Raw genomic sequence first — 24,213 nt, 5'->3', positions numbered from 1 at the left:
ATAATTTATTCAAAATTTCGTTTTATTTAAACAAGACTAAACATATAATATCCATTGACAAGCGATGCAACACAAGTTAATAAGTAAGAATTTCACGGGCAAACGCATTCTATTCGATAACAAAAAAAAATTAACCCTTCACGCTGCTAGTGTTCGAAGAGACTTGAGGACGGCTGCCCAAGATCGACAAGCGTTCGACGTTGGACCACTAGGAGGACTGTTGTCTGAATACTAAATAGACTAAGTAGACTAGATTGGCGCGAGGAAATTAAAACGCGAAAAAAAATTGCTGAAATCGGTAGACGCTGTTTCAAGATTTGAAAGCACAGTAAATATTCATTGAATTTTGAAACAAACGATACTTACCCTAAGTCTGAATGAATTACTCAATTTCAAAATACCAACCAGAGATTGAACAAAAGACATCACAGAAAACTTCTTCAACCGTGGAAAAGGAAAAGTAAAACTAACATTTCTATTTTTCCTGTGTTTAATAGTGATTCAAAGATGTGTTTTTTTTTAGTTTGTTTTTCAGGGCTTCTATCATACGCTATCAATTAGTTTGATTTTAAATTAGTTTTCAACTCTTAAATAGTCATCTTTATAACTTTCTCACTTTCGTCGATAAATGGTATTAATAGCATCAATTAACCGGCGTCTATAATGCATTGCAATGTAACGGTTTTTCATTAGTTTTTTTTTCTTATTATTTTTTGTCTATTTCTGTAATGCTTAACCTGCAACGTTTAAGGGCATACTGTACTGTAAGCAGCTGTTCTCAATCATTGAGTTGGGTGTGCAACCTTTGTTTTTTTTTTTTTTTGGCTGTTTATATTTATGTGTATATGAGAGTTGTCTAATACCATGTCTTTAGGCGACTTTGTTTTGTGTAAGAGTTTCCTAGCTAAAGTTTCATTTTTTGGAACACAATTATTAAACTGAATACAAGTTATATATATATATATTTTTTACTAAAACGAGTGAATAAAGTTGTTAAACTATTTTCTTCAAAGCAGAAGATTATTTAAAGCAATAAGAATAATCTGAAGCATACAAGTTAAATGTAGTTGGGTAGCTCGTGGCTGCGGAGTGTTACCCACTTGGTCGGAAAAGTTCATACATTTGTAAGAAAATTGACACCGAGGGAGAAATGGCCGCACATCTCGCTCGGTAGTATCATTACAGATAATAAGATAATACAAGACATTCGACAGGGCGGAAGAGTGCATTGACGAATACGCTAAAGAAATGTTAGCAATAAACAGCTGTCGAACGGTGATAAGAAAGGGTTCCGCGAGTAAACAAACGAGAAATAGTTCTATCATAACCACGACTTCAACCGCACAGCTGGTAGAATTCCATTCTTACTTTATGATGATTGTGCTGTTGCTGGCCGAGTCGGACAGTTTCGCACTGGAACTAGACTGATCGTCAACATCCATCGGAGCGCCACTATCCATCTGTCCAGCATCCGCCACCGTAGAAGTGGCAGAAGAGGCAGGAGTTCCCGACGAAGTGACCGCCAGCGTGCCACTCGGCAGCGAGGTAGCAGAGGTCACACCCGACGTTGTCTGCGTGTTGCTCGATCCGTCCAAGGTGTCCGCATCCGTGTCACCCTTTTTTCCGTTCACCATCTCATCGTCCACGAGATCGATCTGCAATGTTTTTTTTTTTTTGTGATACACAGAGAGAGATAATGGGGTTCAATGATGGTGGTCTTAAGTTTAGTTTCGATGGTTTTTTGTTAGTGTGGATGTGTAGTAGATGATGGGTGGGTTAGATATTCTCGCTCGCTCGCACTCATCGCTCATTCCGATCATCCTATTTACCTCCATGATTTCTCCAGAGTCCAGAGGGGCAGGCTTTTTTCCCAACAGTTTTTTACCCTCGTCCAAATCTAGCAGTTTTTCCCCGACGGTTGAGCTAGTATCGGCGCTTTCCAGCTCACTAATGGATGTCGTTGAGTCATCTTCCTTGTTAACATTGTTGTTATTACTGCTGCTATTGGTATTGTTATTATTGTTTAACTGTTCCTGCAGCTGCTTCTGATCCGCTTCGTACTCTTTGAGCACATTGTCCAGATTGTATTTTCGTCGATAGTTGACGAAAAACGTACGGAGCTGAGTTTCCGTCTTGGTGCCGATCGTATCGGCAATGGCCTACAAACAGTGAGCAAGGCATGTATATATACATCCCGCCGATGAAGGTTTAAAGTTCCCTTAGTGATCAGTTTTTGGTCGTGACCAACAGTACAAAACATTTGGTATTGAAACATTTCAAATAGAAGAAGTAAGAGAACCAGGGCAAATAATAAAACAAAACAAAACCTAGATAGAGGATGTCTGAATAACAAACTAAATTTAACCAAACGCCTAACACTGACCAAAACCCGACCCAGTGGAACAGCGATTACCTGAAAGTCCCGCCCATACTTGCGCACGCCATGCACGGCTAACAGCAGTTCCTCATTGTTCCAGCGCGAGTTGACGCGAGCCGTGGCCGTATCCGCCGGGTTGCTCATCTCTGGATAAAGTTGAATCTGACGCTTTAACCCACTAACGCACTGTTTGTTGAGCTGGATCTGAGAGATGAATTATGTCAGGCAACCGAAACCGAAGAACCAAACGAAAGAAGTAAACTCTTACTTGACTCCAAAGCGAAACAATTTCCCTATCCATCCCGGCCAGCAAGTCCTCGGACGGTTTTCCCTCACCCGTGCCGCCGCTGATCTGAGCTGAATTGGCCAACTTGACGATGTCGTCGTGGTTGATGTACATTCCCCGCGGGGGCCTACGCTTGTGACTCTCACCGGACTTGCCCAACAGGGTCGAATTGCGCGCGCGTTTGTTCATGAAAGTCGGACCGGATGTGGGACGCAACACCCCGGTACGTCTAGAAGAGAAAGAGAAAATCAGGGAGAAACAAAACAGACAAAGAGAGACTCATTATTTTTTTGTTGGTTGTAGTGAAATCTTTTGAGGTGAGCATCGATTAAAAGGTGTTGTGCAAAACACGGTGCAAGAGAGCAGAACAAACAGGCATTTATACCTCCAATGATGGTAGCAACTTCCGCACAGTTTTCCCTGAGGAGTAGTATTCAGCTCGCTACACGTCACACCGCAGCCGGAACAATTGAGTGAGTTCGACTGTTGGGTGCCGGTATTACCGTTAGTGGTCGCAGGTGGACAAGTGGTTCCTTCACCTCCCTCTGTGTCTGGTTGATTTGATCGGGAAGTGGCACCACTAGCAGCAGCAGTTCCGCCAGCAACAGCAGCAGTGGCAGTAGTAACACCGGCACCAGCATCGGCGGAATCGTTCTGCGTTGTACCGTTTGTGCTGGGGGTGACGTTCGACGCTGTTCCACTGTTGACGGTAGAGCCAGCCGTACCCGAGCTGACAGCCACCGCACCAGTGGTACCACCCGTACTTGCCGCGGGCTGATGAGAACACACGGTGGTTCAAGAGGTCACAAATAACGGCACCAACGACGGAAAGTATGCAAAAGGAAAAAAGAAGGTGGAAAATGCGTCAGGGAAATCGACTGGTTTTGAAAGGTGACAAACGCTTGTAGAATTAAATCCTTATTCGAAACATATGTACTGAAGTAAAACAACTTCAAGGCCCTACGGTGGACAACACGCAGTACGGAAACGACCCGAAAATTATTTCTTTTTTTTAGTACCAGAAACGCAGCACAAGTTCGACTCAATCATCAATCAAAATCAATCAAATCATAAAATTGAAAAACAATAGCGAGATCTAACCAAAACCTTTCTTTTTTAGAAGTAGAGAAATAATGAGAGATGAAAATAAATCGAATCATAAAAAGAAATAACGAAAAAAGAAAATATTGACTTGAATTCCAGTTTCTCAACTACCGAATCTACCGTGCAGTCAGTACATCAACGATGCCAATATTCCAAGCGTGGATTTTTTTAAAGCGTGTAAAGTTGACTCTCCGGTTCAGTACAGAACATTTCCGCATATGTTTTGTTAACAAATTATTAAAGAAAAGCGGTTTGGTTATCAGGCAAGAATTCCCTTTCGATGAAACAATACTATTCCCAACAATACGTTGATCCTAAAGGTTTTCTGTATCAAGTGTTCAATAATTGGTTTAAAAATAACGCTCAAAGATCTAGTGTATGCGCCATTTTTTGTTTTCCATCTTGCCATGTAATCGAGAACATCAGTAATTTGCTGCCTTCGGTAGGTTAAGGTCTCCTCTGGCGATATTGGAATCTTATACATTTTATCAATAATGCTCTGTTGAAGACCAAAGTGCGTCTTACAGTAATTAAATCCACCCACTGACTCGCCAGCCTTCCTGACGCTTGATTTTGATGCATCCATTGCATCACACACCAGTTTTATTAGCTTGGTCGAACAGATATGACCTGCTTCAATTTATGTTTTTTTTTAATCGCATCGTACGCTGCTTTGAAATATACCGCTCGTGGGTGCCAAAAGTGTTTAATCAAAATGTCCGTGGACTTCGAAGACGTTTTCCTCCTCTCCACCTATCAGTGATGTCTTGGAACTCTTCAACTATAGTTTTTGATCAGTAATCATTCATCTACGTCAACTCAAGAACACCCTGTGCTCCATTTTTGGCCTTTTTTGGTCGTTTTTTATGTCGTTTTTTAAGTCTCTATCTAGAGTGACACAGGCTCGCAGTTACTATGCAATCCGCATTTTCTTTTATTGGAGTTCTGCCCTGTCACGTGACGTCGTTTATCGATTGGTGTCAACAAGTTCCCAGTTACTATTGTTCTTGAATCAGTTTTCACTCCAGACTGTGTTGGCTTTTAATACCCATTATGTACAATAAGTTGGGTTAGCATTTACATTAACATTGTATGCACATGTACAGTTAACAGGTATACATTATTTGAGATCGTGGGGAAAAATTCCCAAAAACTAGATTGAATTCTTACCAAAAAAAAATTTTGTTCAACTAATTTTAAACGTAATTTAGCACATGAAATATCGAAACATTTCGAAGCTGCAACATTCCAAGCCACATCAGCGATAAGAAAAAAGTACAAGCTAAACACGAATAAACCCGATTTTCCGTTTTGTTCTTCTGTCATTTCGGATAAGCATCATACCGGCGATGGCCCATAGTAAATTTGTCATCATTCATAGAAGTAAGACAAAACAACAACAACAAGGATGATTCATTCTCAATCGCGCACATGTTCTCATACATTCATACATTTGCGATACCTAAGGTTTTTGTAATAGTAGTAGTAAATAGTAGTTGGCAGTAACCCTGATAGCTATGATAGCGATAGCGCATGGAGAGCATGGTCGTGTTAGTCAAGCACAATGACGTCACTCACCTTATCGTCATTGTCCGAGTCCTCGTTGCTCCCGTGGTCGCTTCCATTCTCGGAACTGTCGTTCTTTTTCAGCTTTTCCTGCCGATCCATCACGCTGGTCCGGCTGCGGGTTTTCTTCCACGAGTAGTAAAACTTCACCAGGCTGGCGATCGATTTGTCCGGTAGCTGGCGATAAGGACGATCCAGTTAGTGAATACCAAAAAAAAAATAATCATGGATGAATACTCACCATTTGTCGGATTCGATGAAAACTTTTACCATGGAATTGGAACGCTTGCTCGAACAGAACCTTGTCCTCAACGGTCCACTCGTCCGGGAAGGGGGTAAAGTTGGCCAGATCTAGCACAGCTCGCTCAAGATCATGCTTATGCCAGAACAGCATTCCAAGCGCCTGCTCACCGTTGTATCCGTACTTCTCTTTGGCCACTGTGATGTACTCCTCCACTGTAGTTTGATGAAGATTTGTCAAGAAAGTTCTATAGGAGAAAAACACACAGATAAAACATACGCCTGTTGTCTGGAATTTCCTTTGTCGGAGACCACACCAGCAAGGCGCGATCGTTCAAATTTTCCGGTTTCCTCTCTGGGGCAGGTATCAGCTCTGGACAAACGGCCTGATAGTCTCGGCCAACGCGGATCTTTTCTATTGGTGCAGAAAAAATGGAACAAAGAAAATCAGAAATATATTTGGGAACTTGAAAGGAAATTTGACGAAAAAGTTTCAGTTACAAATACATATACCAATTTTTCGTGACTTCTGATTAAATATATTAATTCTCATGAGTAAGTTGGTTCGTTCAGATTTGTAAAGGATATATAGGAAATATGATTTAGAACCAATTTTGAAAAATTGCAATGCCTGAGAATATCATGAGATACACGAAAATTTTATGCAATTTTTCGTTCATTCCTTGGAACAAACACACGAATGCTGGTTATTTTCCGGTACATCAAAACGCGACATAATGCTGTCCTTGCAAGAAGCATGACTATTCGAGGTTTATGTCACAAAATCTCAGTGACTGACCTTGGGCTTTACTGACAGCCATCGCGAATGCGATGGGACTCTGGGAAATTCCGGGATCAGTGTGACGTTTGCAGAGTACATGCATCTGTTGAGCATATAATATGTTTTTGTCCCAAATACCAAATACAACGACAAATGTCCAACATTGATCCCAACATCTTCAGTGCACTACAAAACGACTAGCTACTAGCGAGACAGCCCTGCCTCATTTTTTAAAGGATTCTGACCTTTAACAAAAAAAAATAAAATGTAAATAGTATTGTTATTTCATACACTGTACTTATTTTTCCAAAGGTTAACCAGCCTAGTGGCTGAAAACCTCTTTGAAAAGGCAATAAAAAAATATATTTTAAATGGTTAAATAGATGTTAAAGCACTCTCGAACTATTTACTTTTTGGAATCGTGGGTGTCCTCGATAGGAAATCATGAAAAATTAAAGTTTAAGATTACTTTGCCTATGGGACTAGTAGTCAGCCTATACACCAGAGAGGCGCCAAGACACTCACCGTTAAGGCAACTGTCCGAAACGTCCGAATTCTCACATTACAATCATGAGGGTCCTCGATAAGGAATTCTACAAAAAAGAAATCCTCGAGATGGTCATGTCTATGAGACTAAGAGTCACGAATAAGAATCGTATAATGAGAATTCATCGGATACGAAACCTTTCGCCGCAGACAGACGTCCAAGCTGAGTTCCAAACTTGTGTAAAGCTTTTTGTAGTAGCAATCCGTAACCAGGTAGCGCTACCAGTACCGCCAGCCTCGTGCACCAGCGAAAAAAAATGTATTGTAGCGATAAGGTCACCAGGCGGCGCTAGTGTACAAGTGATTTATAACGCAATTTACTTTAAAAAATTTACACGGAAATTTTGATCAATGTTGTTCTTGCTTGGACGTCTGTCTGTGCTTTCGCTTTAAAGAATTCTCAGAAAAAGAAACGATCACATTCGCTCTAACAGGTTCACGGAGGTTTTGAAAGACACTAGAAAAAGTATCATGTAAATCGTAAATCTAGGAATGCAAAACCTTGGTATTTGCCACCAGTACATTTTTTTGTATGCCTGAAGAGCATTATGTTGAAGTGCCACTGCGACAAATACTTGTCTTTTGTGGCTGAGAAATTAGACCGTGTATAGAGTAAAATATGAGTTTATATAAAAAAAATCGTAGATCCATCTGGTAAAGTTACACTCTATCAGTCAATTTAAAAGATATAGGGGTTCTTAAATGCAAAGTTATCTTGAATAAGCTTACAACTCGTGATTTGTGCGTCCGCGCCATACTCCATCTTTCAATTCAATTTTTTCAATTTTCGGGCACTCGTTGATCAGCGTCCATGCATCATGCCCGTAGAGGGCCACTGGGAGTATCAGCGTCCTAAACAGTGCTAGTTTGCAAACTACAGGACCGTAGCTGGTTACGTAGTCCGTAGAAGGCCCAGTTTGTAGCTGCAACCAGCGATGGAAAAAAAATCACCTCTAGCGATTTTGAATACATATAAAGGAGGCCTTAGATGCGTTGACATCGTCGTCAGTAAGCGAATAACAAAGTATCGGTGTTGGTTCACTCTCTTTGCTTTCCTTTTTACGATATATTGCTTGTCGTTAGCGTACACCACAACATATGGTTCTCAATGTGCACAACTCGGTATATGAAGTTATTCGTCTCTGTTACACAGAGCGATCAGATCTTGTTATGTTATTACCCATGAATAAGATTTTTTGTCAGAAAAAGAAAGAAAATGACAATGTATGCTCTCCTACTCTCGCTCGAGTCAACCGCTGCCGAAGTAGTCCCTTCTCCCACACTTTCCTTCTCACCGCACCACACCTCTGCTGCTGCTCAGGACCCATGATATTCTTCTGCTGCTATTCTTTGTTCCCCTAACGACCCGCATATGGAGAGACAAACGCAACGAGCGAATCGCTTCTCAGAGCAGATGTAGTCTAGTCATGTGTTTATTTTCTCCCAGAAACCTACGCACCATATCACCATTTCATTATGTGTTGAGAGGATTCAAGTTTAGTCGCGGTCTGTAACACTTCATGATGTGTACATGTGGAGATTAAACGATGATTGCATCATATTCGTTTCGTTTCCAACACTGGCTGCAACTCGTCGTTTCACTTCACGACTCATATTGTTGTCACATGTCACATGTTGGTACGCCAAGATAAACGAATACATCAACCACTTCAAATCGTTCCCCATCTATCTCCACTTCAGCACCAACACCACGGGAGCTCCCACGCTCCCTACCAGCTACCATGTACTTTGTTCTGTAGAGTTAATGACGAGTCCCAATTTCGCAGCTTCCTTCTTGAAAGGCACGATGGCCTCCTGCACGGCCATACGGTCGATATCGACGATATCAATGTCGTCCGCGAAACCAAGGAGCATGTGAGATTTCGTACTGCACCTTGATGGGCGATGTTGAACAGTAAGTTAGAGCGCATCCTCCTGCTTCCTAACGTGACGAACGCGGCTGATGTCACGCATGAATTTGCTGCTCCCAGCGCCATGCGAATCAACCTAATTAGTTTCGTCGGGAAACCGTGTTCCAGCATTATCTGCCACAGTTCGTTTCGTTTCACTGATTCGTATACCGCCTTAAAATCGATAAACAGATGGTGGGTTTGCAGGTTATATTCCCAGAACGTATCGAGGATGCACCGAGACTTAAGCGCCATGTTAATAGCGTCCGCAGAGAAGACGCAATAATGTCGTAGTAGTGCTTCCGATTTAGAAAACCTAATCCAACTGTGTCGTCGTCTTTAGATCCGTCGAATTAGAGCAAATTGTATGCATAGGAACATCCCCATGCATGGAAACATAACATCCCCAGCTGGTCTCGAGGTACGATGCTGGCCTAACAAGCCAGTCGTCGTAGGTTCGAGTCTTGACTCGGGAGAGACTATCAGTGTCAGTAGGATCGTAGCGCTAGCCCCGCAATTGTCCTGTACACTTAATGGTTGGCTGGGAAGTCTGTGTATAGTAAACAGAAGGTCAAGTTCCAAATCGGAATGTAACACCAAGGTTTTGCATTTTGTATGCATTGGAACGTCGTCCAATTACTTCTTGTACTACGGGACGAACCTTATCTAGAGGGTCACCCGCTCTGATGTGTTGCTCAGCGTTTCATATGATGAGCGGTCTCGCGGCGTTCCATTCACGGTCTGTTGACCTAGGCTGTCGGCAGATGTTGGAAATGGTCGAATTGTATTTTCCAGTGAACAGGTCTGCAGTTCTGCGGACCACTGGGAGGTTCAAAGCATCGTAGTTTTTTTTTTCTTAAAGTCGGACTGTTAGTCGTGCTAGATATTGTAAGGCAAGCAGGTCAGAAGGCAGTACTCCAGCTTCGGCCATTATGGCAAGTGAAGGGCTAGTGACGAAGGATTCGGAAACGAGTCTGACTAACCGGTTATAGGTTGGTGCTAGTAGTTTCACGGATCTCCTACGAAAGGCGGAAAATCAAAAGGCGGAATCACGAAAGGCAGAATCACGAAAAGCAGAATTACAAAAGGCAGAATATTTCGTAAGGCAGAATCACAAAATGGCAGATTCGATTCTGATTTTGTAATTTACTAACATTGTGTCATCTATTTTCATCTATTTTACTAACACACACTCGCGGCCTTTGGCCGACTCTATTGTCCAAGTGTATGCTGTCCTTACTCGCTACCGCTCGTTCGGACTTAACTGAGGAAAAGGAAACCTATTTGAATAATCCTAGAAAACCAGTGGATCAGTCGTTTGTATGCGAGGGGCCGCCGCTTCCGACGGCGGGTCGGCGGCCGGCTCATACTGCGGAAACCACGGCGGCTTTTTGTCGCATCGGTTCCTTGCCCTCGATTATGCGTCTTCGCCGCATGAATTGTTTTATGTCAGCTATACCCAACTAGTTGATACTAGTGTAACCTATACCTGACATTGGAAAATTACTCTCCGCGACGCCGTGAGAGTCTTGAAGATCTAAGCCAAACCAGTTTGCGCATTTCGGATAATATGGCTTGATTTGCACCTCCCGCCAGAACTGTGATTCTGCCTTTCGCGCCCTTCGTAATTCTGCCTATTATATTTCCGCCTTTTGAAATATTCTGCCTTGTGTACGGTCATAGAATTCTGCTTTTCATGGTTCTGCCTTTCGTGCGTCTGCCTTTTGTGATTCTGCCTTCTGTGGTGAACCCAGTTTCACGGTTGAATCTTCTCTTCTAATTAACACTATTCCATAGAGTAAACGTGTTGTGATAATCGCCTATCCTGCTTGCAAAAGTGAGCAACGAGCACCTCAAGACAGTCTTGCGCCAACGATGATGATCAGAATTCAATGGTCAGCCTAGAGTGGGCTGTAAAACTGAAGGCTCGGTCCATAGTAGCTCTCAAGATTTTGAGCTAATTCGTCTTTCTTTGGTTGTTGACGTAGATTGGGACTGTCGTAGAGAATGAACAGCCGTTCTGATACACGCCATCTCTTTAACGTCCGTAGAATCCCATGCTCCCATGTAGTGTCATACGCCATGGAATCATCTTTGTCTGATAAGTTCTTTCCTAACTCCGCGATGCGTTTCTGTCCCATGGCTGGATCGGAAGGCGTGTTGTCGTCTATCGGGTCGTCAGTCCAGTTCCATAGTCTCCTATTATCCATCATTTCGAAGACCTTGGATATGCATATTATGAGCGTAATGGGTCGAAAGGCTGCCGGTTGGCGGCGGATATTGATGGCAGCACTGCAACCTAGTGCAATGTGTCATTTGCATCGCGCTTAGTATACAAGTGTAAACAAACCGTTAATAAAGAATTACTTCTATCCATTATCTTGAGTTAACCGCACGTGTTTTTTTTTACTCTGCTATTTGCCAATAGGTTATGGACAGCATTTTTCGCGGGAAAAACGCGTCGGAATAAGTGTAAAAATCTAATTTTTTCGGTTCGAGTATAAGTTTTGCCGCCGGTGGTATTTTTTCGGTTATACGTCGAAAATGGAAAGATCGGGAATCGCAAAACTTACGAACGATAATTACGATTCGTGGAAGTTAGAAGTCGAGTTTTTGCTGGTGAGAGAAGGACTCTGGAAGTATGTCTCACCAGGATTGAAACCGGAACGGGCGGCAAACAATGCGAACGCAGCGGAGCTGGCATCTTGGGATGAATGCGACCAGAAAGCGCGTGCGACGATTGGATTGCTTTTGACTCGGGGCCAACATGGCCACATTCGGAACACAACCTCTTCCAGTGATTTGTGTGGGCCAATGAACGCAGTCACACCAGGAGATTGCAAATATTTCCTCACATTAATCGACGATTTTAGTCGGTATACCACTTTGTATTTTCTACGAAAAAAATCTGAAACAGCGGATGCAATTTAAGATTTCGTTCAGCGCATGAAAACACAGTTCGGTAAACCACCTAAAGCTATACGATCGGATCAAGGTGGGGAATATCGCGGCGCAAAGTTAGTTGGTTTTTTCAAAAATGAAGGTATTCAACAGCAATTCACAACCGCTTACACACCACAGCAAAACGGCGTCGCAGAGCGCAATAACCGTTCACTGGACGAGATGGCGCGGTGTATGATATTGGATGCCAGAAGCTGTAAGTACAGCAAACTAAATCCAGAATATGTTACCTACGAAACCGATCCTAGGAACACCGTACGAGATCTGGCACGAAGAAAAACCGAATATGGAAATGGTGCAAATATTTGGTGCACAGGCGTATGTGTTTATTCCGAAAGAAAAAAGAAGAAAATTAGATGCTAAAGCAATGAAAATGGTGTTTGTCGGATATTCATTGCAACATAAGGCATGGCGTTTCATTGACCCAACGACCGAGAAAATAGTAATTAGCCGAGATGCCATCGGTTGGAATTGAAAGTGTGAAACAATCAGAAGTGAATAATATGATAGATTTATTTCCGTTGACTGAATTAAACGTGTTAAATAATTCAAATTCTAATTTAGAAGCGGAGGAAATAGGCAGTGAATTCAATAGTGCAAACGAGAAAACTGAAACCAATGAAAGTGAATGCGAGGACGTTATAGGTTCCGAGGATTTTTCGGATCTAAGCGCATATGAAGATGCCAACAATAGTGAAGACTTTCCCATACAGGAGGAGCAATTATTAGAATCCGTCGGAACACCAAGGCGATCTAAGAGACCAACGAAAGGTAATCCACCGCAGAGGTTTGATCCAACCAGTAAGTTAGCCCAGCAAGAATCTGATGAGCCACGCACGTACAAACAGGCAATTAGCTGCACAGAAAATCAACATTGGAAGGCTGCAATGGCGGATGAAATAAAGTCACTTCGAGATTGTCACACCTGGGATATTACTTCATTGCCTCCTGGAAAAAAGACGGTTGGGTGCCGATGGATCTACAAAAAGAAGACAAATGAACAAGGTAAAGTTATCCGTTACAAAGCGCGTCTTGTAGCGCAAGGCTACACACAGCGGTATGGCACCGATTATGATGAGGTGTTCGCACCTGTTGCGAAGCACGTGACATTACGCGTTATGTTGACCATTGCTAGTCGTCACCAAATGCAAGTGAAACACATCGATGTGAAGACGGCTTATTTAAACGGCGATCTGGAGGAAACAATTTATATGAAGCTTCCGGCGGGTGTTACTGCGGATGGCGACAAAGTTTGTTTGTTGCGCCGAAGCCTGTACGGTCTGAAGCAGTCCGCTAGGATGTGGAACCAAAAATTGGATGATGTACTGAAGCAGAACGGATTTAACCAAGGCGAAGCTGATCCGTGCCTGTATGTGCGCTATCGCGATGGTAAGCGATCGTACATTTTGGTGTACGTCGACGATATGCTGATTGCGACGTGCAGCAAATGCGAGTATGATAAAATTATTTTATATTTGGGAAATATGTTTCAACTGTCAGTGCTAGGAGATGTTAAACATTTTCTGGGATTACAGGTATCACGAAACAAAGCAGGTTACAGCCTGAATCAGAGAGCTTATATCGAAAAGTTGTTGTTACGTTTTGGCCTTGAAAACGCGAAATGATCAAATACCCCTATGGATCTCGGATACATACAGCAAAAGGAGGAGAGTGAGGCTCTTCCGGATAATGAAAAGTTTCAGAGCCTTATCGGAGGTTTGTTGTATCTATCCGTAAATACAAGACCAGACAGCGGTATCTGCACATCTCTTTTGGGACGAAAAGTTAGCAAGCCAAGTTTAGTAGATTGGACGGAGGCCAAACGAGTCCTTCGTTATCTTAAGCTAACCAGTAATTTGGAACTTCAGCTAAGTAATGGTTTTCAGGAGCTTGAGGGCTTCACCGATGCTGATTGGGCCGGAAACGCGAGCGATCGAAAATCAAACTCAGGCTACATTTTTCAACTCGGTGGCGGCTCGATCTCATGGAGTTCAAAAAAGCAACCATGCGTGGCACTGTCATCAACGGAGGCCGAGTACATTGCATTGGCAGAAGACTGCCAAGAATTATTGTGGCTTCGTAAACTGCTCCGAGACTTTCATGAAGAGTGCAAAGACCCGGTTCGTATCCTGGAAGACAACCAAAGCTGTATGAAACTGTTGAATAAAAACGGCGGATTGAAAAGGTCTAAACATGTAGATACAAAATTTCATTTCGTTAGAGATTTAGTTGAACGCAAGCTGATAAACGTAGAATATTGTCCAACACAGGACATGCTTGCCGACATTCTTACTAAACCGTTAGGTCGAGTTAGGTTGGAAATGCTACGGGAGAAAATTGGTCTACGAGCAGCGCGCGTTGAGGAGGAGTGATGGCAGCACTGCAACCTAGTGCAATGTGTCATTTGCATCGCGCTTAGTATACAAGTGTAAACAAACCGTTAATAAAGAATTACTTCTATCCATTATCTTGAGTTAACCGCACGTGTTTTATTTTACTCTGCTATTTGCCAATAGATATGGCGGCGTTTGTCACCCAGAGTGTTAATGCACTGCCACAATTTCGAGCTTGTAGGAGAAATCTTGGCCTCGAAGGTTTCCCATGATTGCATTTTGGCGTCCCGTACAGCCTTTTTAGCAGCTGTCCGAGCTTGCTGGAACGCATGAAAAGCCTCAAGTTTTTTCGGATCGTCATCAGACAGCATGGCACCGTCTTGGGGCCCGTTATTTCGCTTGTCTGCGAAATACTTGCTTTAGCTGCCGACAGTATACGCTCTACGAAGGAGTCCAAGTCCAGTGCATCCAGTATGCGCAATCGTATAGCTATTTTTGCCTTGCTATTGCAGACTGTGACCACCCGGGAAAAAATCTTCCGATAGGGAAGCAATCCCTGTTGTGTGTGTCGAGTAGAACTTTCCAGACTAGTTCTTAGGGGTGAGTGAATCTGAACAGAATGACAAATCGATCAATGACATGGAACCAGTAGCAAGGGTCAACCGACCGAAGAAATCTGCCTGACAAGATCCCCATGCAGAGTAATGTGCGTTGAAGTCTCCTAGTGCCAAAACTGGTTCAGGTAGCTGCTCGAGAAGCTCTTCCAGTTGGTCACCGATGTCTCCTGAGTTAGGTGGAAGATAGATTGAAGCCGCTGTGATAGCTGTGGGTATCTGCATGCTAACCGCTATTGCCTGCGAGGTGGTCTGGATCTGGAGTCTTCCGAAAGGATTCCCTTCGTGGATTTCTAGGCCAACCCCATGTGTCCACGCAAAGCTGGGGCCAATTTCAAGTAGGAGTGTGTAGTCCTTCCCAATAGAATTTGCGGGTAGAGTTCGGGCGTTCACCATAGTTTCTTGGATGTTTATACAGCTATTACACATTATGGCGGGTAGACCACGAAGATTCATAGGTGCTGTCTTGGAAAACACGTTTGTCTAAAACCAAAGCTATCATAGTACTCCTCAAACAGCTAATTCCGTTCGCATTCTCAGGAGTTGAAGCATCTTCGGGTCGATGATAGGACACAAGATCTATATAGAGTCTCAGTATATACTGATGCTTTACAGACACAAGTTGTCGGATCATTGCTTATTCGGCAGCCGAACAGATAAGTCGAGATTTCTGTTTGCTCTGCAGTTTACCGTATTAAATTCCCGCTTTATTTTAGCGTTCGCGTCGCAGTGCAGTGTTGTGGTGGTGATACGCTGTGTGTGCTAACGAGTGCGCTACGATCAGCGTTTGTATTAATTTTCCCCCTAGCAGCTGAGGAGTGCTGTAGTGGTGCTGCGCGTGTGCTGGTACGTGTCGTGCCGGTCCGAGTGTGGATATTCCGTCTCGCAGCAGTGTAGGTCAACTCGATTGGTGGTGGATCCCCACAGGGGAAAAAGCAAGCGGTTTCGCTGCTTTGCTGTTGGAGCGACAGCGTAACCGGTTCTGGTTCACACCTACATATAAAGATAAGTGTCAACCATTCTTTTCTCTGTTCCTTTCCTATATATATATATATATATATATATATATATATATATATATATATATATATATATATATATATATATATATATATATATATATATATATATATATATATATATATATATATATATATATATATATATATATATATATATATATATATGTATATATATATATATATATATATATATATATGTATATATATATATATATATATATATATATATATATATATATATATATATATATATATATATATATATATATATATATATATATATATATATATATATATATATATATACATATATATATATATATATACATATATATATATATATATATATACATATATATATATATATATATATATATATACATACATATTTCGGTTTTGGATTCGCTTTGTCATTTTTTTTTCTTATATATAGTCGCTTTCTTTACATTTAGGAATATAAGTATTCAACTGCATATATCTAATAACTCTTAGCGACAGATAGTTCACAGCCGCTCCATGGCGGCGGGTGGATTGTCTATCCCTCCGGACCTCTCATCCGGTTCAGGGGGTGAAGAGTCCGAAATGGATTTCTCTGACATCCCGAAAAACGATGTAGATGGCTTCTTTGATGTTATAAAAAAACGAAAAAGAGCGCGCAAAACTGTCTCGCCTGTGCCACCCACTGATGATGTAACAGTTCGGGTGAAGAAATATAAGGAAGACCAACCTGGACTTCGTTGGGTAGTTTTCATCCGGCCCAGAAACAAACCCCTAAAGGTCGTTCAGATTTGTAAACTTCTGCGAAAAAGATATGACAGCTTGGTAGAGGTTTGTAAAGTTAAAGCCGATAAACTGAAGGCCACATTTTCTGATCTTCAACATGCAAATGCAGTTGTTGAAGATCAAAACTTTACGATCGAGTACCGGGTGTATATTCCGGCTCGAGCAACTGAGATCGAGGGCGTCATAACGGAACCCGATCTCACAGAGAAAGAAGTTATGGAAGGAGCGGGTCGTTTCAAAAACCCAAACCTCCCAAAAATTAAAGTCTTAGAGTGCCGGAGAATGTACTCTAAGGACAACATGGGTAGCTACTCTCCGAACGATTCGTTTCGAGTCACCTTCGAAGGGAAAGTGCTCCCAGATTTCTTCGAGCTGTACAAGCTCAGACTACCGGTACGACTTTTTATCCCAAAAGTCATGTCGTGTACAAATTGTCTGCAGCTAGGGCACACGAAAACCTACTGCAGCAATAAAACCAAATGCTGCAAGTGTGGGGAAATCATGGAGAGTAACCATGCTTGTAGTGAACAGGAAGCAAAATGCTCCCTATGTGGTGGTAGCCCACACAAAGTCGAGACGTGCGAAAAATATAAGCTACGGTTTGACGCACTGAAAAAATCGACAAAACAACGTAGTAAGCAGTCTTTCGCACAGATGCTAAAGACTGCCCTACAGCAGGATGAAAATCGTTACTCCAGTTTGGAGAACGATGATTCGAATGATGACGAGGAGGATTATCAACCACTCCCGTCAACCGGAGCTGTGCGAAAACGGCCAAGTGCATCTTCTCCTAAACTCCCCAGAAAGGAGCAGAAGAAGACGCTAACTGATACTCCACAAGGTTCCGCTCCAAAGCAAAATGCTAAAGCGACTCCTCCTGGTTTCAGAGTTAACTACGATCAGGAGTTTCCTAAACTTCCAGGGAAACAATCTGCTACCACCCCTAAACTGTCAACGGAGTCTGAAATACCGTCTATTGATGGGCGTATTTCATTCAAAATGATCGTTGAATGGATATTCACCACTTTTGGTTTATCCGATGCTCTTAAAAGTATGATTTCGGCTTGGCTTCCAACAATTTGCATGTTGGGTAAGCAACTAAGCACCAAATGGCCCCTCCTCGCGTTCGTATCCTTCGATGTCTAAATCAGACAGCCGAAGTGACGAATCGACAACAAGGATCATACAATGGAACTGTAGAAGCTTGATCCCCAAATTAGATAAATTTAAACTCCTGCTTCACGATAGCAAATGCGATATTTTCGCGCTATCTGAAACATGGTTATCAACTGATACGACACTAGCCGTTCAAGACTTCAATATCATCCGTTTAGACCGAGGAAACTCTTATGGCGGAGTGCTCCTTGGTATAAAAAAATGCTACCCATTCTTCCGAATTCCTCTCCCAGCAATTGATGGCATAGAAATTGTTGCTTGCCATATAACAGTTGCTGGTGAGAGCCTTACGGTCGCATCAGTCTACATTCCACCTAGAGCTATTATAAACCGGTTGCAGCTAACACAAATAACGGAACTGCTGCCGACTCCACGCCTTATCCTGGGAGATTTCAATTCTCACGGTATGGCGTGGGGAGCACCTGGAGATGATAACCGGGCTATTCTTATTGAAAGCTTACTAGACGAGTTCGATATGACCCTATTGAACATACCTGGGTTAGCTACAAGAATAGCAAGGCCTCCAGTACGAAAGAGCACTTTAGATTTATCTATGTGTTCCTCCTCAATAGCTTTGGATTGTAAATGGGAGATTATTCAAGATCCCCATGGTAGTGATCATTTGCCAATAAGTATTTCGATTATGAGCAGGCTCCAGTCTGTTACCACAGTCGAAGTAGAGTATGATCTCACCCGGAATATTGATTGGGAAAAATTCTCGAACATGATATCCCAGGAGCTCGAAACAACCGACGAGCTTTCTCCATCAAACGAATACAACTTCCTTGCGACATTAGTTTTAGATAGCGCGTTGCAATCTCAGACGAGGCCCGCCCCTGAGAACAAGTTGAAAATTCGCCCTAACAAACAATGGTGGGACAAAGAATGCACCGAGATGAAAAAAACTCTGAAAAGAGCATACCTAGCATTCAGGAAAGATCATTCCATTCAACTTTTTGATCAGTTTAGAGAGCTGGAACTGGAACAGGCTAAACTGCACAAACTGAAAAAAAGATCATACTGGCAAAATTTCATAAGCACGTTACCCAGAGATGCTTCTATGAGCTATCTCTGGAATACGGCTCGAAAAATGCGCAATAGGTCCGACAGTAATGAGGCTAATGAATACTCTGAACGTTGGATCTATGATTTCGCGAAAAAGGTATGCCCAGACGCTGTCCCATCACAGCAAAAATTCAGCGATACAACGGCTATTGAAGAACCAGAATTTACCATGTTGGAGTTTTCAATTGCCCTCGCGTCTTGCAAGAATAAGGCTCCAGGACCGGACAGGATCAAATTTAATTTGATGAAAAACCTGCCGGACTCGGCCAAGCTACGATTTCTTAAACTGTTTAATAAGCTTATCAGGAACAATATGATTCCGGAAGCTTGGAGACAGGTTAAGATTATCGCAATCAAAAAGCCAGACAAACCTGCCGCAGATCACCGCTCGTACAGGCCGATTGCGATGCTCTCATGCATACGCGAATTGCTTGAAAAAATGATCCTGCGTAGACTTGACAACTGGGCAGAAACAACTAACCAACTATCAGAGACCCAGTTCGGCTTCCGTAGGGGCAAGGGCCCTAGCGATTGCCTGGCATTGCTAGCCACAGAAGCGGAAATGGCTCTTGGCAGCAAACAACAAATGACCTCGGTTTTCCTGGATATCACAGGCGCATTTGACTCAGTTTCAATCGAAATTCTTTCCGAGAAACTGCACCAGAGAGGATTCTTCCCTATATTAACAAACTTTTTGATCAACCTGCTGTCTGAAAAGCATTTACTTTTCAACCACGGTTCTTCAACAATAACACGAACAAGCTACATGGGTCTCCCCCAAGGCTCTTGTCTGAGTCCGCTGTTGTACAACTTTAACATCAGTGACATCGGCACATGCTTGACGGACGGCTGTACAATGCGCCAGTTAGCTGACGACTGCGTTGTATCAGTCACGGCGACTCTAGCTGTAGACATGAAAAACAGCCTGCAAAATACGCTAGATAATCTGACCGGTTGGGCCAGTTGTCTTGGAATCGAATTCTCGCTTGAAAAAACGGAGATGGTAGTCTTTTCAAAGAAGCGACCACCACCTCGTTTCGAGCTACTTCTGTCCGGAATACCCATCACTCAGTCACCTAGCTTCAAGTATCTAGGAGTATGGTATGACTCTAAGTGCACATAGGAAAAACATATCAATTACCTGAAGCAAAGATGCCAACCGAGAATTAATTTTCTTCGGATGGTAACAGGAACATCATGGGGAGCGCATCCAGAGGATTTAATACGACTCTACCAAACCACTATTCTGCCCGTAATAGAATACGGCAGCATATGCTTCAGAGGAGTCGCAGCCTCACACATGCTGAAGCTAGAGAGGATACAATACCGTTGTTTGCGTATCGCTCTAAGCTGCATGCAATCGACACATACCATGTCTCTAGAGGTCATTGCGGGAGTACTACCACTCAAAGAGAGGCTATTCGAGTTGGCTCTTCGTTTCCTCATCAGATCGGAGATAGCAAACCCAATGATAATCGAGAACTATGAGAGGTGTTTGGAAGTTGTTCAGAAACCCTGTATGTCAGTATACCAGCGGTTCATGACCATGGAGATAAACCCTTCGGTTGTTGCTTCATCCCGTGAGATTTCAACATCGCTCAACAATTCTTCTGTGGTATTTGATTTGACGATGAAACTAGAAATCCATGGAATTCCCGAACACCTCAGACCAACAGTTGTGCCATTAATATTTTCGGCAAAATTCGGCCACCTCCCAGAACAGAACTCCTTTTTCACGGACGGATCTGTGATGGATGGACAATCCGGATATGGCGTTTTTAACACAGATCATCACATATCCCGCAAACTGGCACAGCCTTGCTCCATATATGTAGCTGAATTAGCTGCCATACACAATTCGCTGCAAATTATCGAGCTCAAGACACCAGGCAATTATTTCATCTTCTCGGACAGCCTCAGTTCTATCGAAGCTCTCCGATCGATTAAACCGGTCAAGCACCCGTCCTATTTCCTTCCGGAAATTAGACGGATATTAGAAGTGCTGGTTGATCGGTCTTTCATTATCCGCTTTGTGTGGGTCCCCTCTCATTGCTCAATCCCAGGCAATGAAGAAGCTGATTTATTAGCGAAAAGGGGTGCCATAGAAGGAGATATATTTGATAGACCGATCATCTATACCGAGTATTTTCACTTGCCTCGACAACTGGCCCTGGCAAACTGGCAGGAAAAATGGGATAAAGACGATCTTGGGCGATGGATGCACTCGATCTTGCCCAAAGTGTCTACAAAAGCTTGGTTCAAAGGGTTGGATTTAACTCGAGATTTCATTCGAGTTATTTCGCGCCTAATGTCCAATCACTATGTTGCAAACGCACACCTTTATCGAATAAACTTAGTCGATAGTAATCTGTGCGAATGTGGAGGGTACGAAGATATAGAACATATAGTCTTCGTATGCCCTAAGTACCACAGAGCAAGGACCAAGCTTATTGATTCTCTCCGAAAACAGAAAGTGACATTTACAATGCAAGTACGGGATGCACTTGCTAGCCGCAACCCCGCGCTTGTAATACCTATTTATGACTTTTTAAGAGATATCAAGTATCGAATTTGATTATCTCCTTGCTTCTTCTTCTTATTTTTCCAACACAACCTCCATCAAAAAGTTTCACACTAATTCTGTTCCTTTTTTTTTTCTTTTATTGATCTTTTTAGAGACACATGAATCATCGCTTCTTTCTGAGAGACATGATCCACCAAACATAGATATAAGTTTTGATTTCTAAAGATATAAGGAACCATCACACCTTAACGAATAGTATTAAGAATTGATATTTACTCATACAGAGAAGAACTTCATTTATTATTGTTATTGTTAGCCGTAGGTTTAAATGATATGTATTTTTAAATTGTATTTATAAAAAAGAAAAGATGAGAGGGTTTTTATGCCTGTTTGAGGAGGAGCAGTCGGGATACAGGCTCTACTCAAGCTGGCTTTTCCCTACTCCAAAGATATTCGGCCCCGTTATGCTTTGCGGTTGGGCCTAAATAAATATTAGAGTTTAAAAAAAAAAAAAAAACAAGTTGTCGGATGTCAGGAACTGATTTCCACATATACATTTTGGGTCCTTCTGCGGAAATACACATTCAGGATTCTCTGTGTGTTAGAGTAGTTTGCTTTTAGATTGATAAAAAACACACAGGAACACAGGAGACCAAAATTGATGCATTGAGATCTCAACCAATACATCCTTTCTTTCTGACCAGACCAGCAGTTCGATCACTGCAGTCCGCTAGGCATTATTATTTTTCCATAATATATTTTCACGGGCCTGCATTTCGCAATAAAGCCGGCTGTTACCAGAACATGATTGCACCCCTATAAAAATATACACACAATACGATAAGAGGACGTCCCTGCAGAAACAACCACTCAGGATCTACAAAATGATCAAAAAGATTATCAGCAGAACGGCACATTGCAGATAAAGGAATGAAAAAACCTAAGCTTCCATAGAATGCCATCTTTGTTTTTTTTTTCTGTCATTCATTTAGTACTAGAAAAAAAGTTGGACAATTTCTTTGTTATGGTAAAAAATCGATAACAAATTTCCTTAAAATCCAACTCACTCCAATCTCCCATACGATCATAAGTAAATGACCTATTATAGAACTACGTCATAAGAAACAGAACGGCAAATAAAACTATACTTTTATGAAAAGCACATGCACAGAACCAGCATTAAATAGCTAATTTTGCACTTCCACCAATTATTAGCTATACCTATTCCTTCGTAATTACACACTTTACAGCAACAATTATTGATCCACTTTCGCTCAGGTCAATTGCATATTCAAAGCCGTTGAATAATTCCACTTGTAATACATATTGCGAAATTTAAACCAAACAACGAACGGAAACACAAACTACTGCCTTACCTTCATACTCGCTCTTCGTCTTGGCTGCTTTGGATGAGTTTCCGTTTTTCCGTGCTGTAAGAAAAATGAGTCAACAGTCAGTCTGCGAAGCTGCGGCCAAACCCTGCATCCTTGTAGCTAACTTTACTCACAGTTTTCATCGTCGGAACTGGACTCGGTTATGCCACCGGCGACCATCGCAGCGGCTGTTGCCGCCATCGAGTGGCCATTTGGACTAGGACCCCGTGACCGGCGGCCGTTGCGAACATTCTCAACGGTTCGGTCAGCCAGCACCATTTTTGCTTTCTTCGTCTCCACTTCGAGACCGCTGAGAGCTTACGGAAAGCTCTATCGATTACTGGGTGTAAAGTGTAATCCTTTCGGGCGTTTTGTTCCGACCGAAAGCAGTAATTCGCAGCTGCTGACTGAAAAATCAAACCCACGACCAGCAGCACTTGATGGCAGGCAGGCAGGCAGAATCAATGTGTGAATAAAAATATACAAACAGCTACGGGTGCCACGGTCGTCTAGCTGCACTTTTCCAGCGACCGTAGCGTGTCGATTACGCTGCCAAAACTCTCGCGAAACGCTTGTCGACTGACACACCGCTGCGGTAGCTCTTCGATATTTTCAAATTTACGTTTAAATGTCTGGAATACAAAAGAAAATGTCCTTTTTTAGAAGAATATTCCACACTGTAACATTTACACACAGCAGCACACAACAGTTCCAAATAAATCGATTTTTTTTTCGGAATTTTCAACTGCAAATTTAAAATTTGCTTTTCACTACCATACTACTTGAAATGTTTTAAAATCCTAATTTTAACCTACAATTCTTCACTTACTTTTTTTCTTTGTACAAAATAAGAGTTTTACACACAAAAAAATACTTTTAAAGTTACAAAAGTTCAAATATTCAGCACGTAATATCCGCACAGCAATTCAACCCCTGTAAAATTGGCTGAAAATGTGTACCGACTGGCAGAAAAATGCTAACACACCAGAGCTGCCAGTAGTGTTTCCAAATTTATCCTTCAACTTCTTCGTTGTTAGGAATCAAAGAGAACGCTGAGTTAAAAGCTCGCTTAGCCCCACAGACGTTCAATAATGTCACTTTCAAAACTTTAGTCGATAAGCAGTTCGTGCAGGCACTACCCCAACTGGCAACCCCGAAAAGTACGGGTGCCCGAAACAATAAAGCATAAAATGGTGTCTCCTAGCGTTCACTTTGCGGCTCACTGCCAGTTCGCAGAGGGCCCACGGATTACGTGCACCCGTACAGAAAACAGTAAATATACACAGCTCTCACACTTTGCCCCCAATTTGCCCAGCCCGCATTGCCGCTGACGATGATGAAACTTCATAAATTTGTCTAAGAATTATTTCGAAATACAACAAAAACAGAAAATAATTTAATGTTGCAATTACCTGCCAAACGGGTACCCTGAGTAGAAAAAAAAAACAATTTTTGGCCCACAACCGCAAACACTTGGCGCGTATATAAATATGGACAAAACAAAGATCCTTCGATGATGCGAGCGACTGCTGCTTGAAATGCGACGCGAACA

At 42.3% G+C, this 24,213-nt stretch overlaps 1 protein-coding gene across 3 annotated transcripts; it reads right to left on the bottom strand.

Annotated features, from left to right (window-relative positions):
- Positions 1–472: 472 nt before the first annotated feature.
- Positions 473–24,213, bottom strand: LOC129727038 (REST corepressor). Of its 3 annotated transcripts, none has more exons than XM_055684425.1 (11): positions 24,074–24,213; positions 22,796–23,293; positions 22,665–22,718; positions 5,854–5,988; positions 5,575–5,789; positions 5,346–5,510; positions 3,049–3,437; positions 2,646–2,892; positions 2,414–2,581; positions 1,830–2,159; positions 473–1,655 (listed from the first exon to the last, which is right to left on the bottom strand). In XM_055684425.1, the coding sequence occupies exons 2-11, from the start codon at positions 22,938–22,940 to the stop codon at positions 1,365–1,367; spliced, it is 2,139 nt and encodes a 712-aa protein (XP_055540400.1). In that variant the 5' UTR covers positions 22,941–23,293; positions 24,074–24,213; the 3' UTR covers positions 473–1,364. The 3 variants fall into 3 exon arrangements, with proteins under 3 accessions (XP_055540400.1, XP_055540399.1, XP_055540401.1); XM_055684424.1 differs by lacking the exon at positions 24,074–24,213 and adding an exon at positions 23,491–23,638; XM_055684426.1 differs by lacking the exons at positions 1,830–2,159; positions 2,414–2,581; positions 2,646–2,892; positions 3,049–3,437; positions 24,074–24,213 and adding an exon at positions 23,491–23,638.

This window comes from Wyeomyia smithii, chromosome 3 (assembly GCF_029784165.1).
Source record: "Wyeomyia smithii strain HCP4-BCI-WySm-NY-G18 chromosome 3, ASM2978416v1, whole genome shotgun sequence".
Classification (NCBI taxonomy): Eukaryota; Metazoa; Arthropoda; class Insecta; order Diptera; family Culicidae; genus Wyeomyia; species Wyeomyia smithii.
This window is presented reverse-complemented; position numbering and strand designations above follow the sequence as displayed.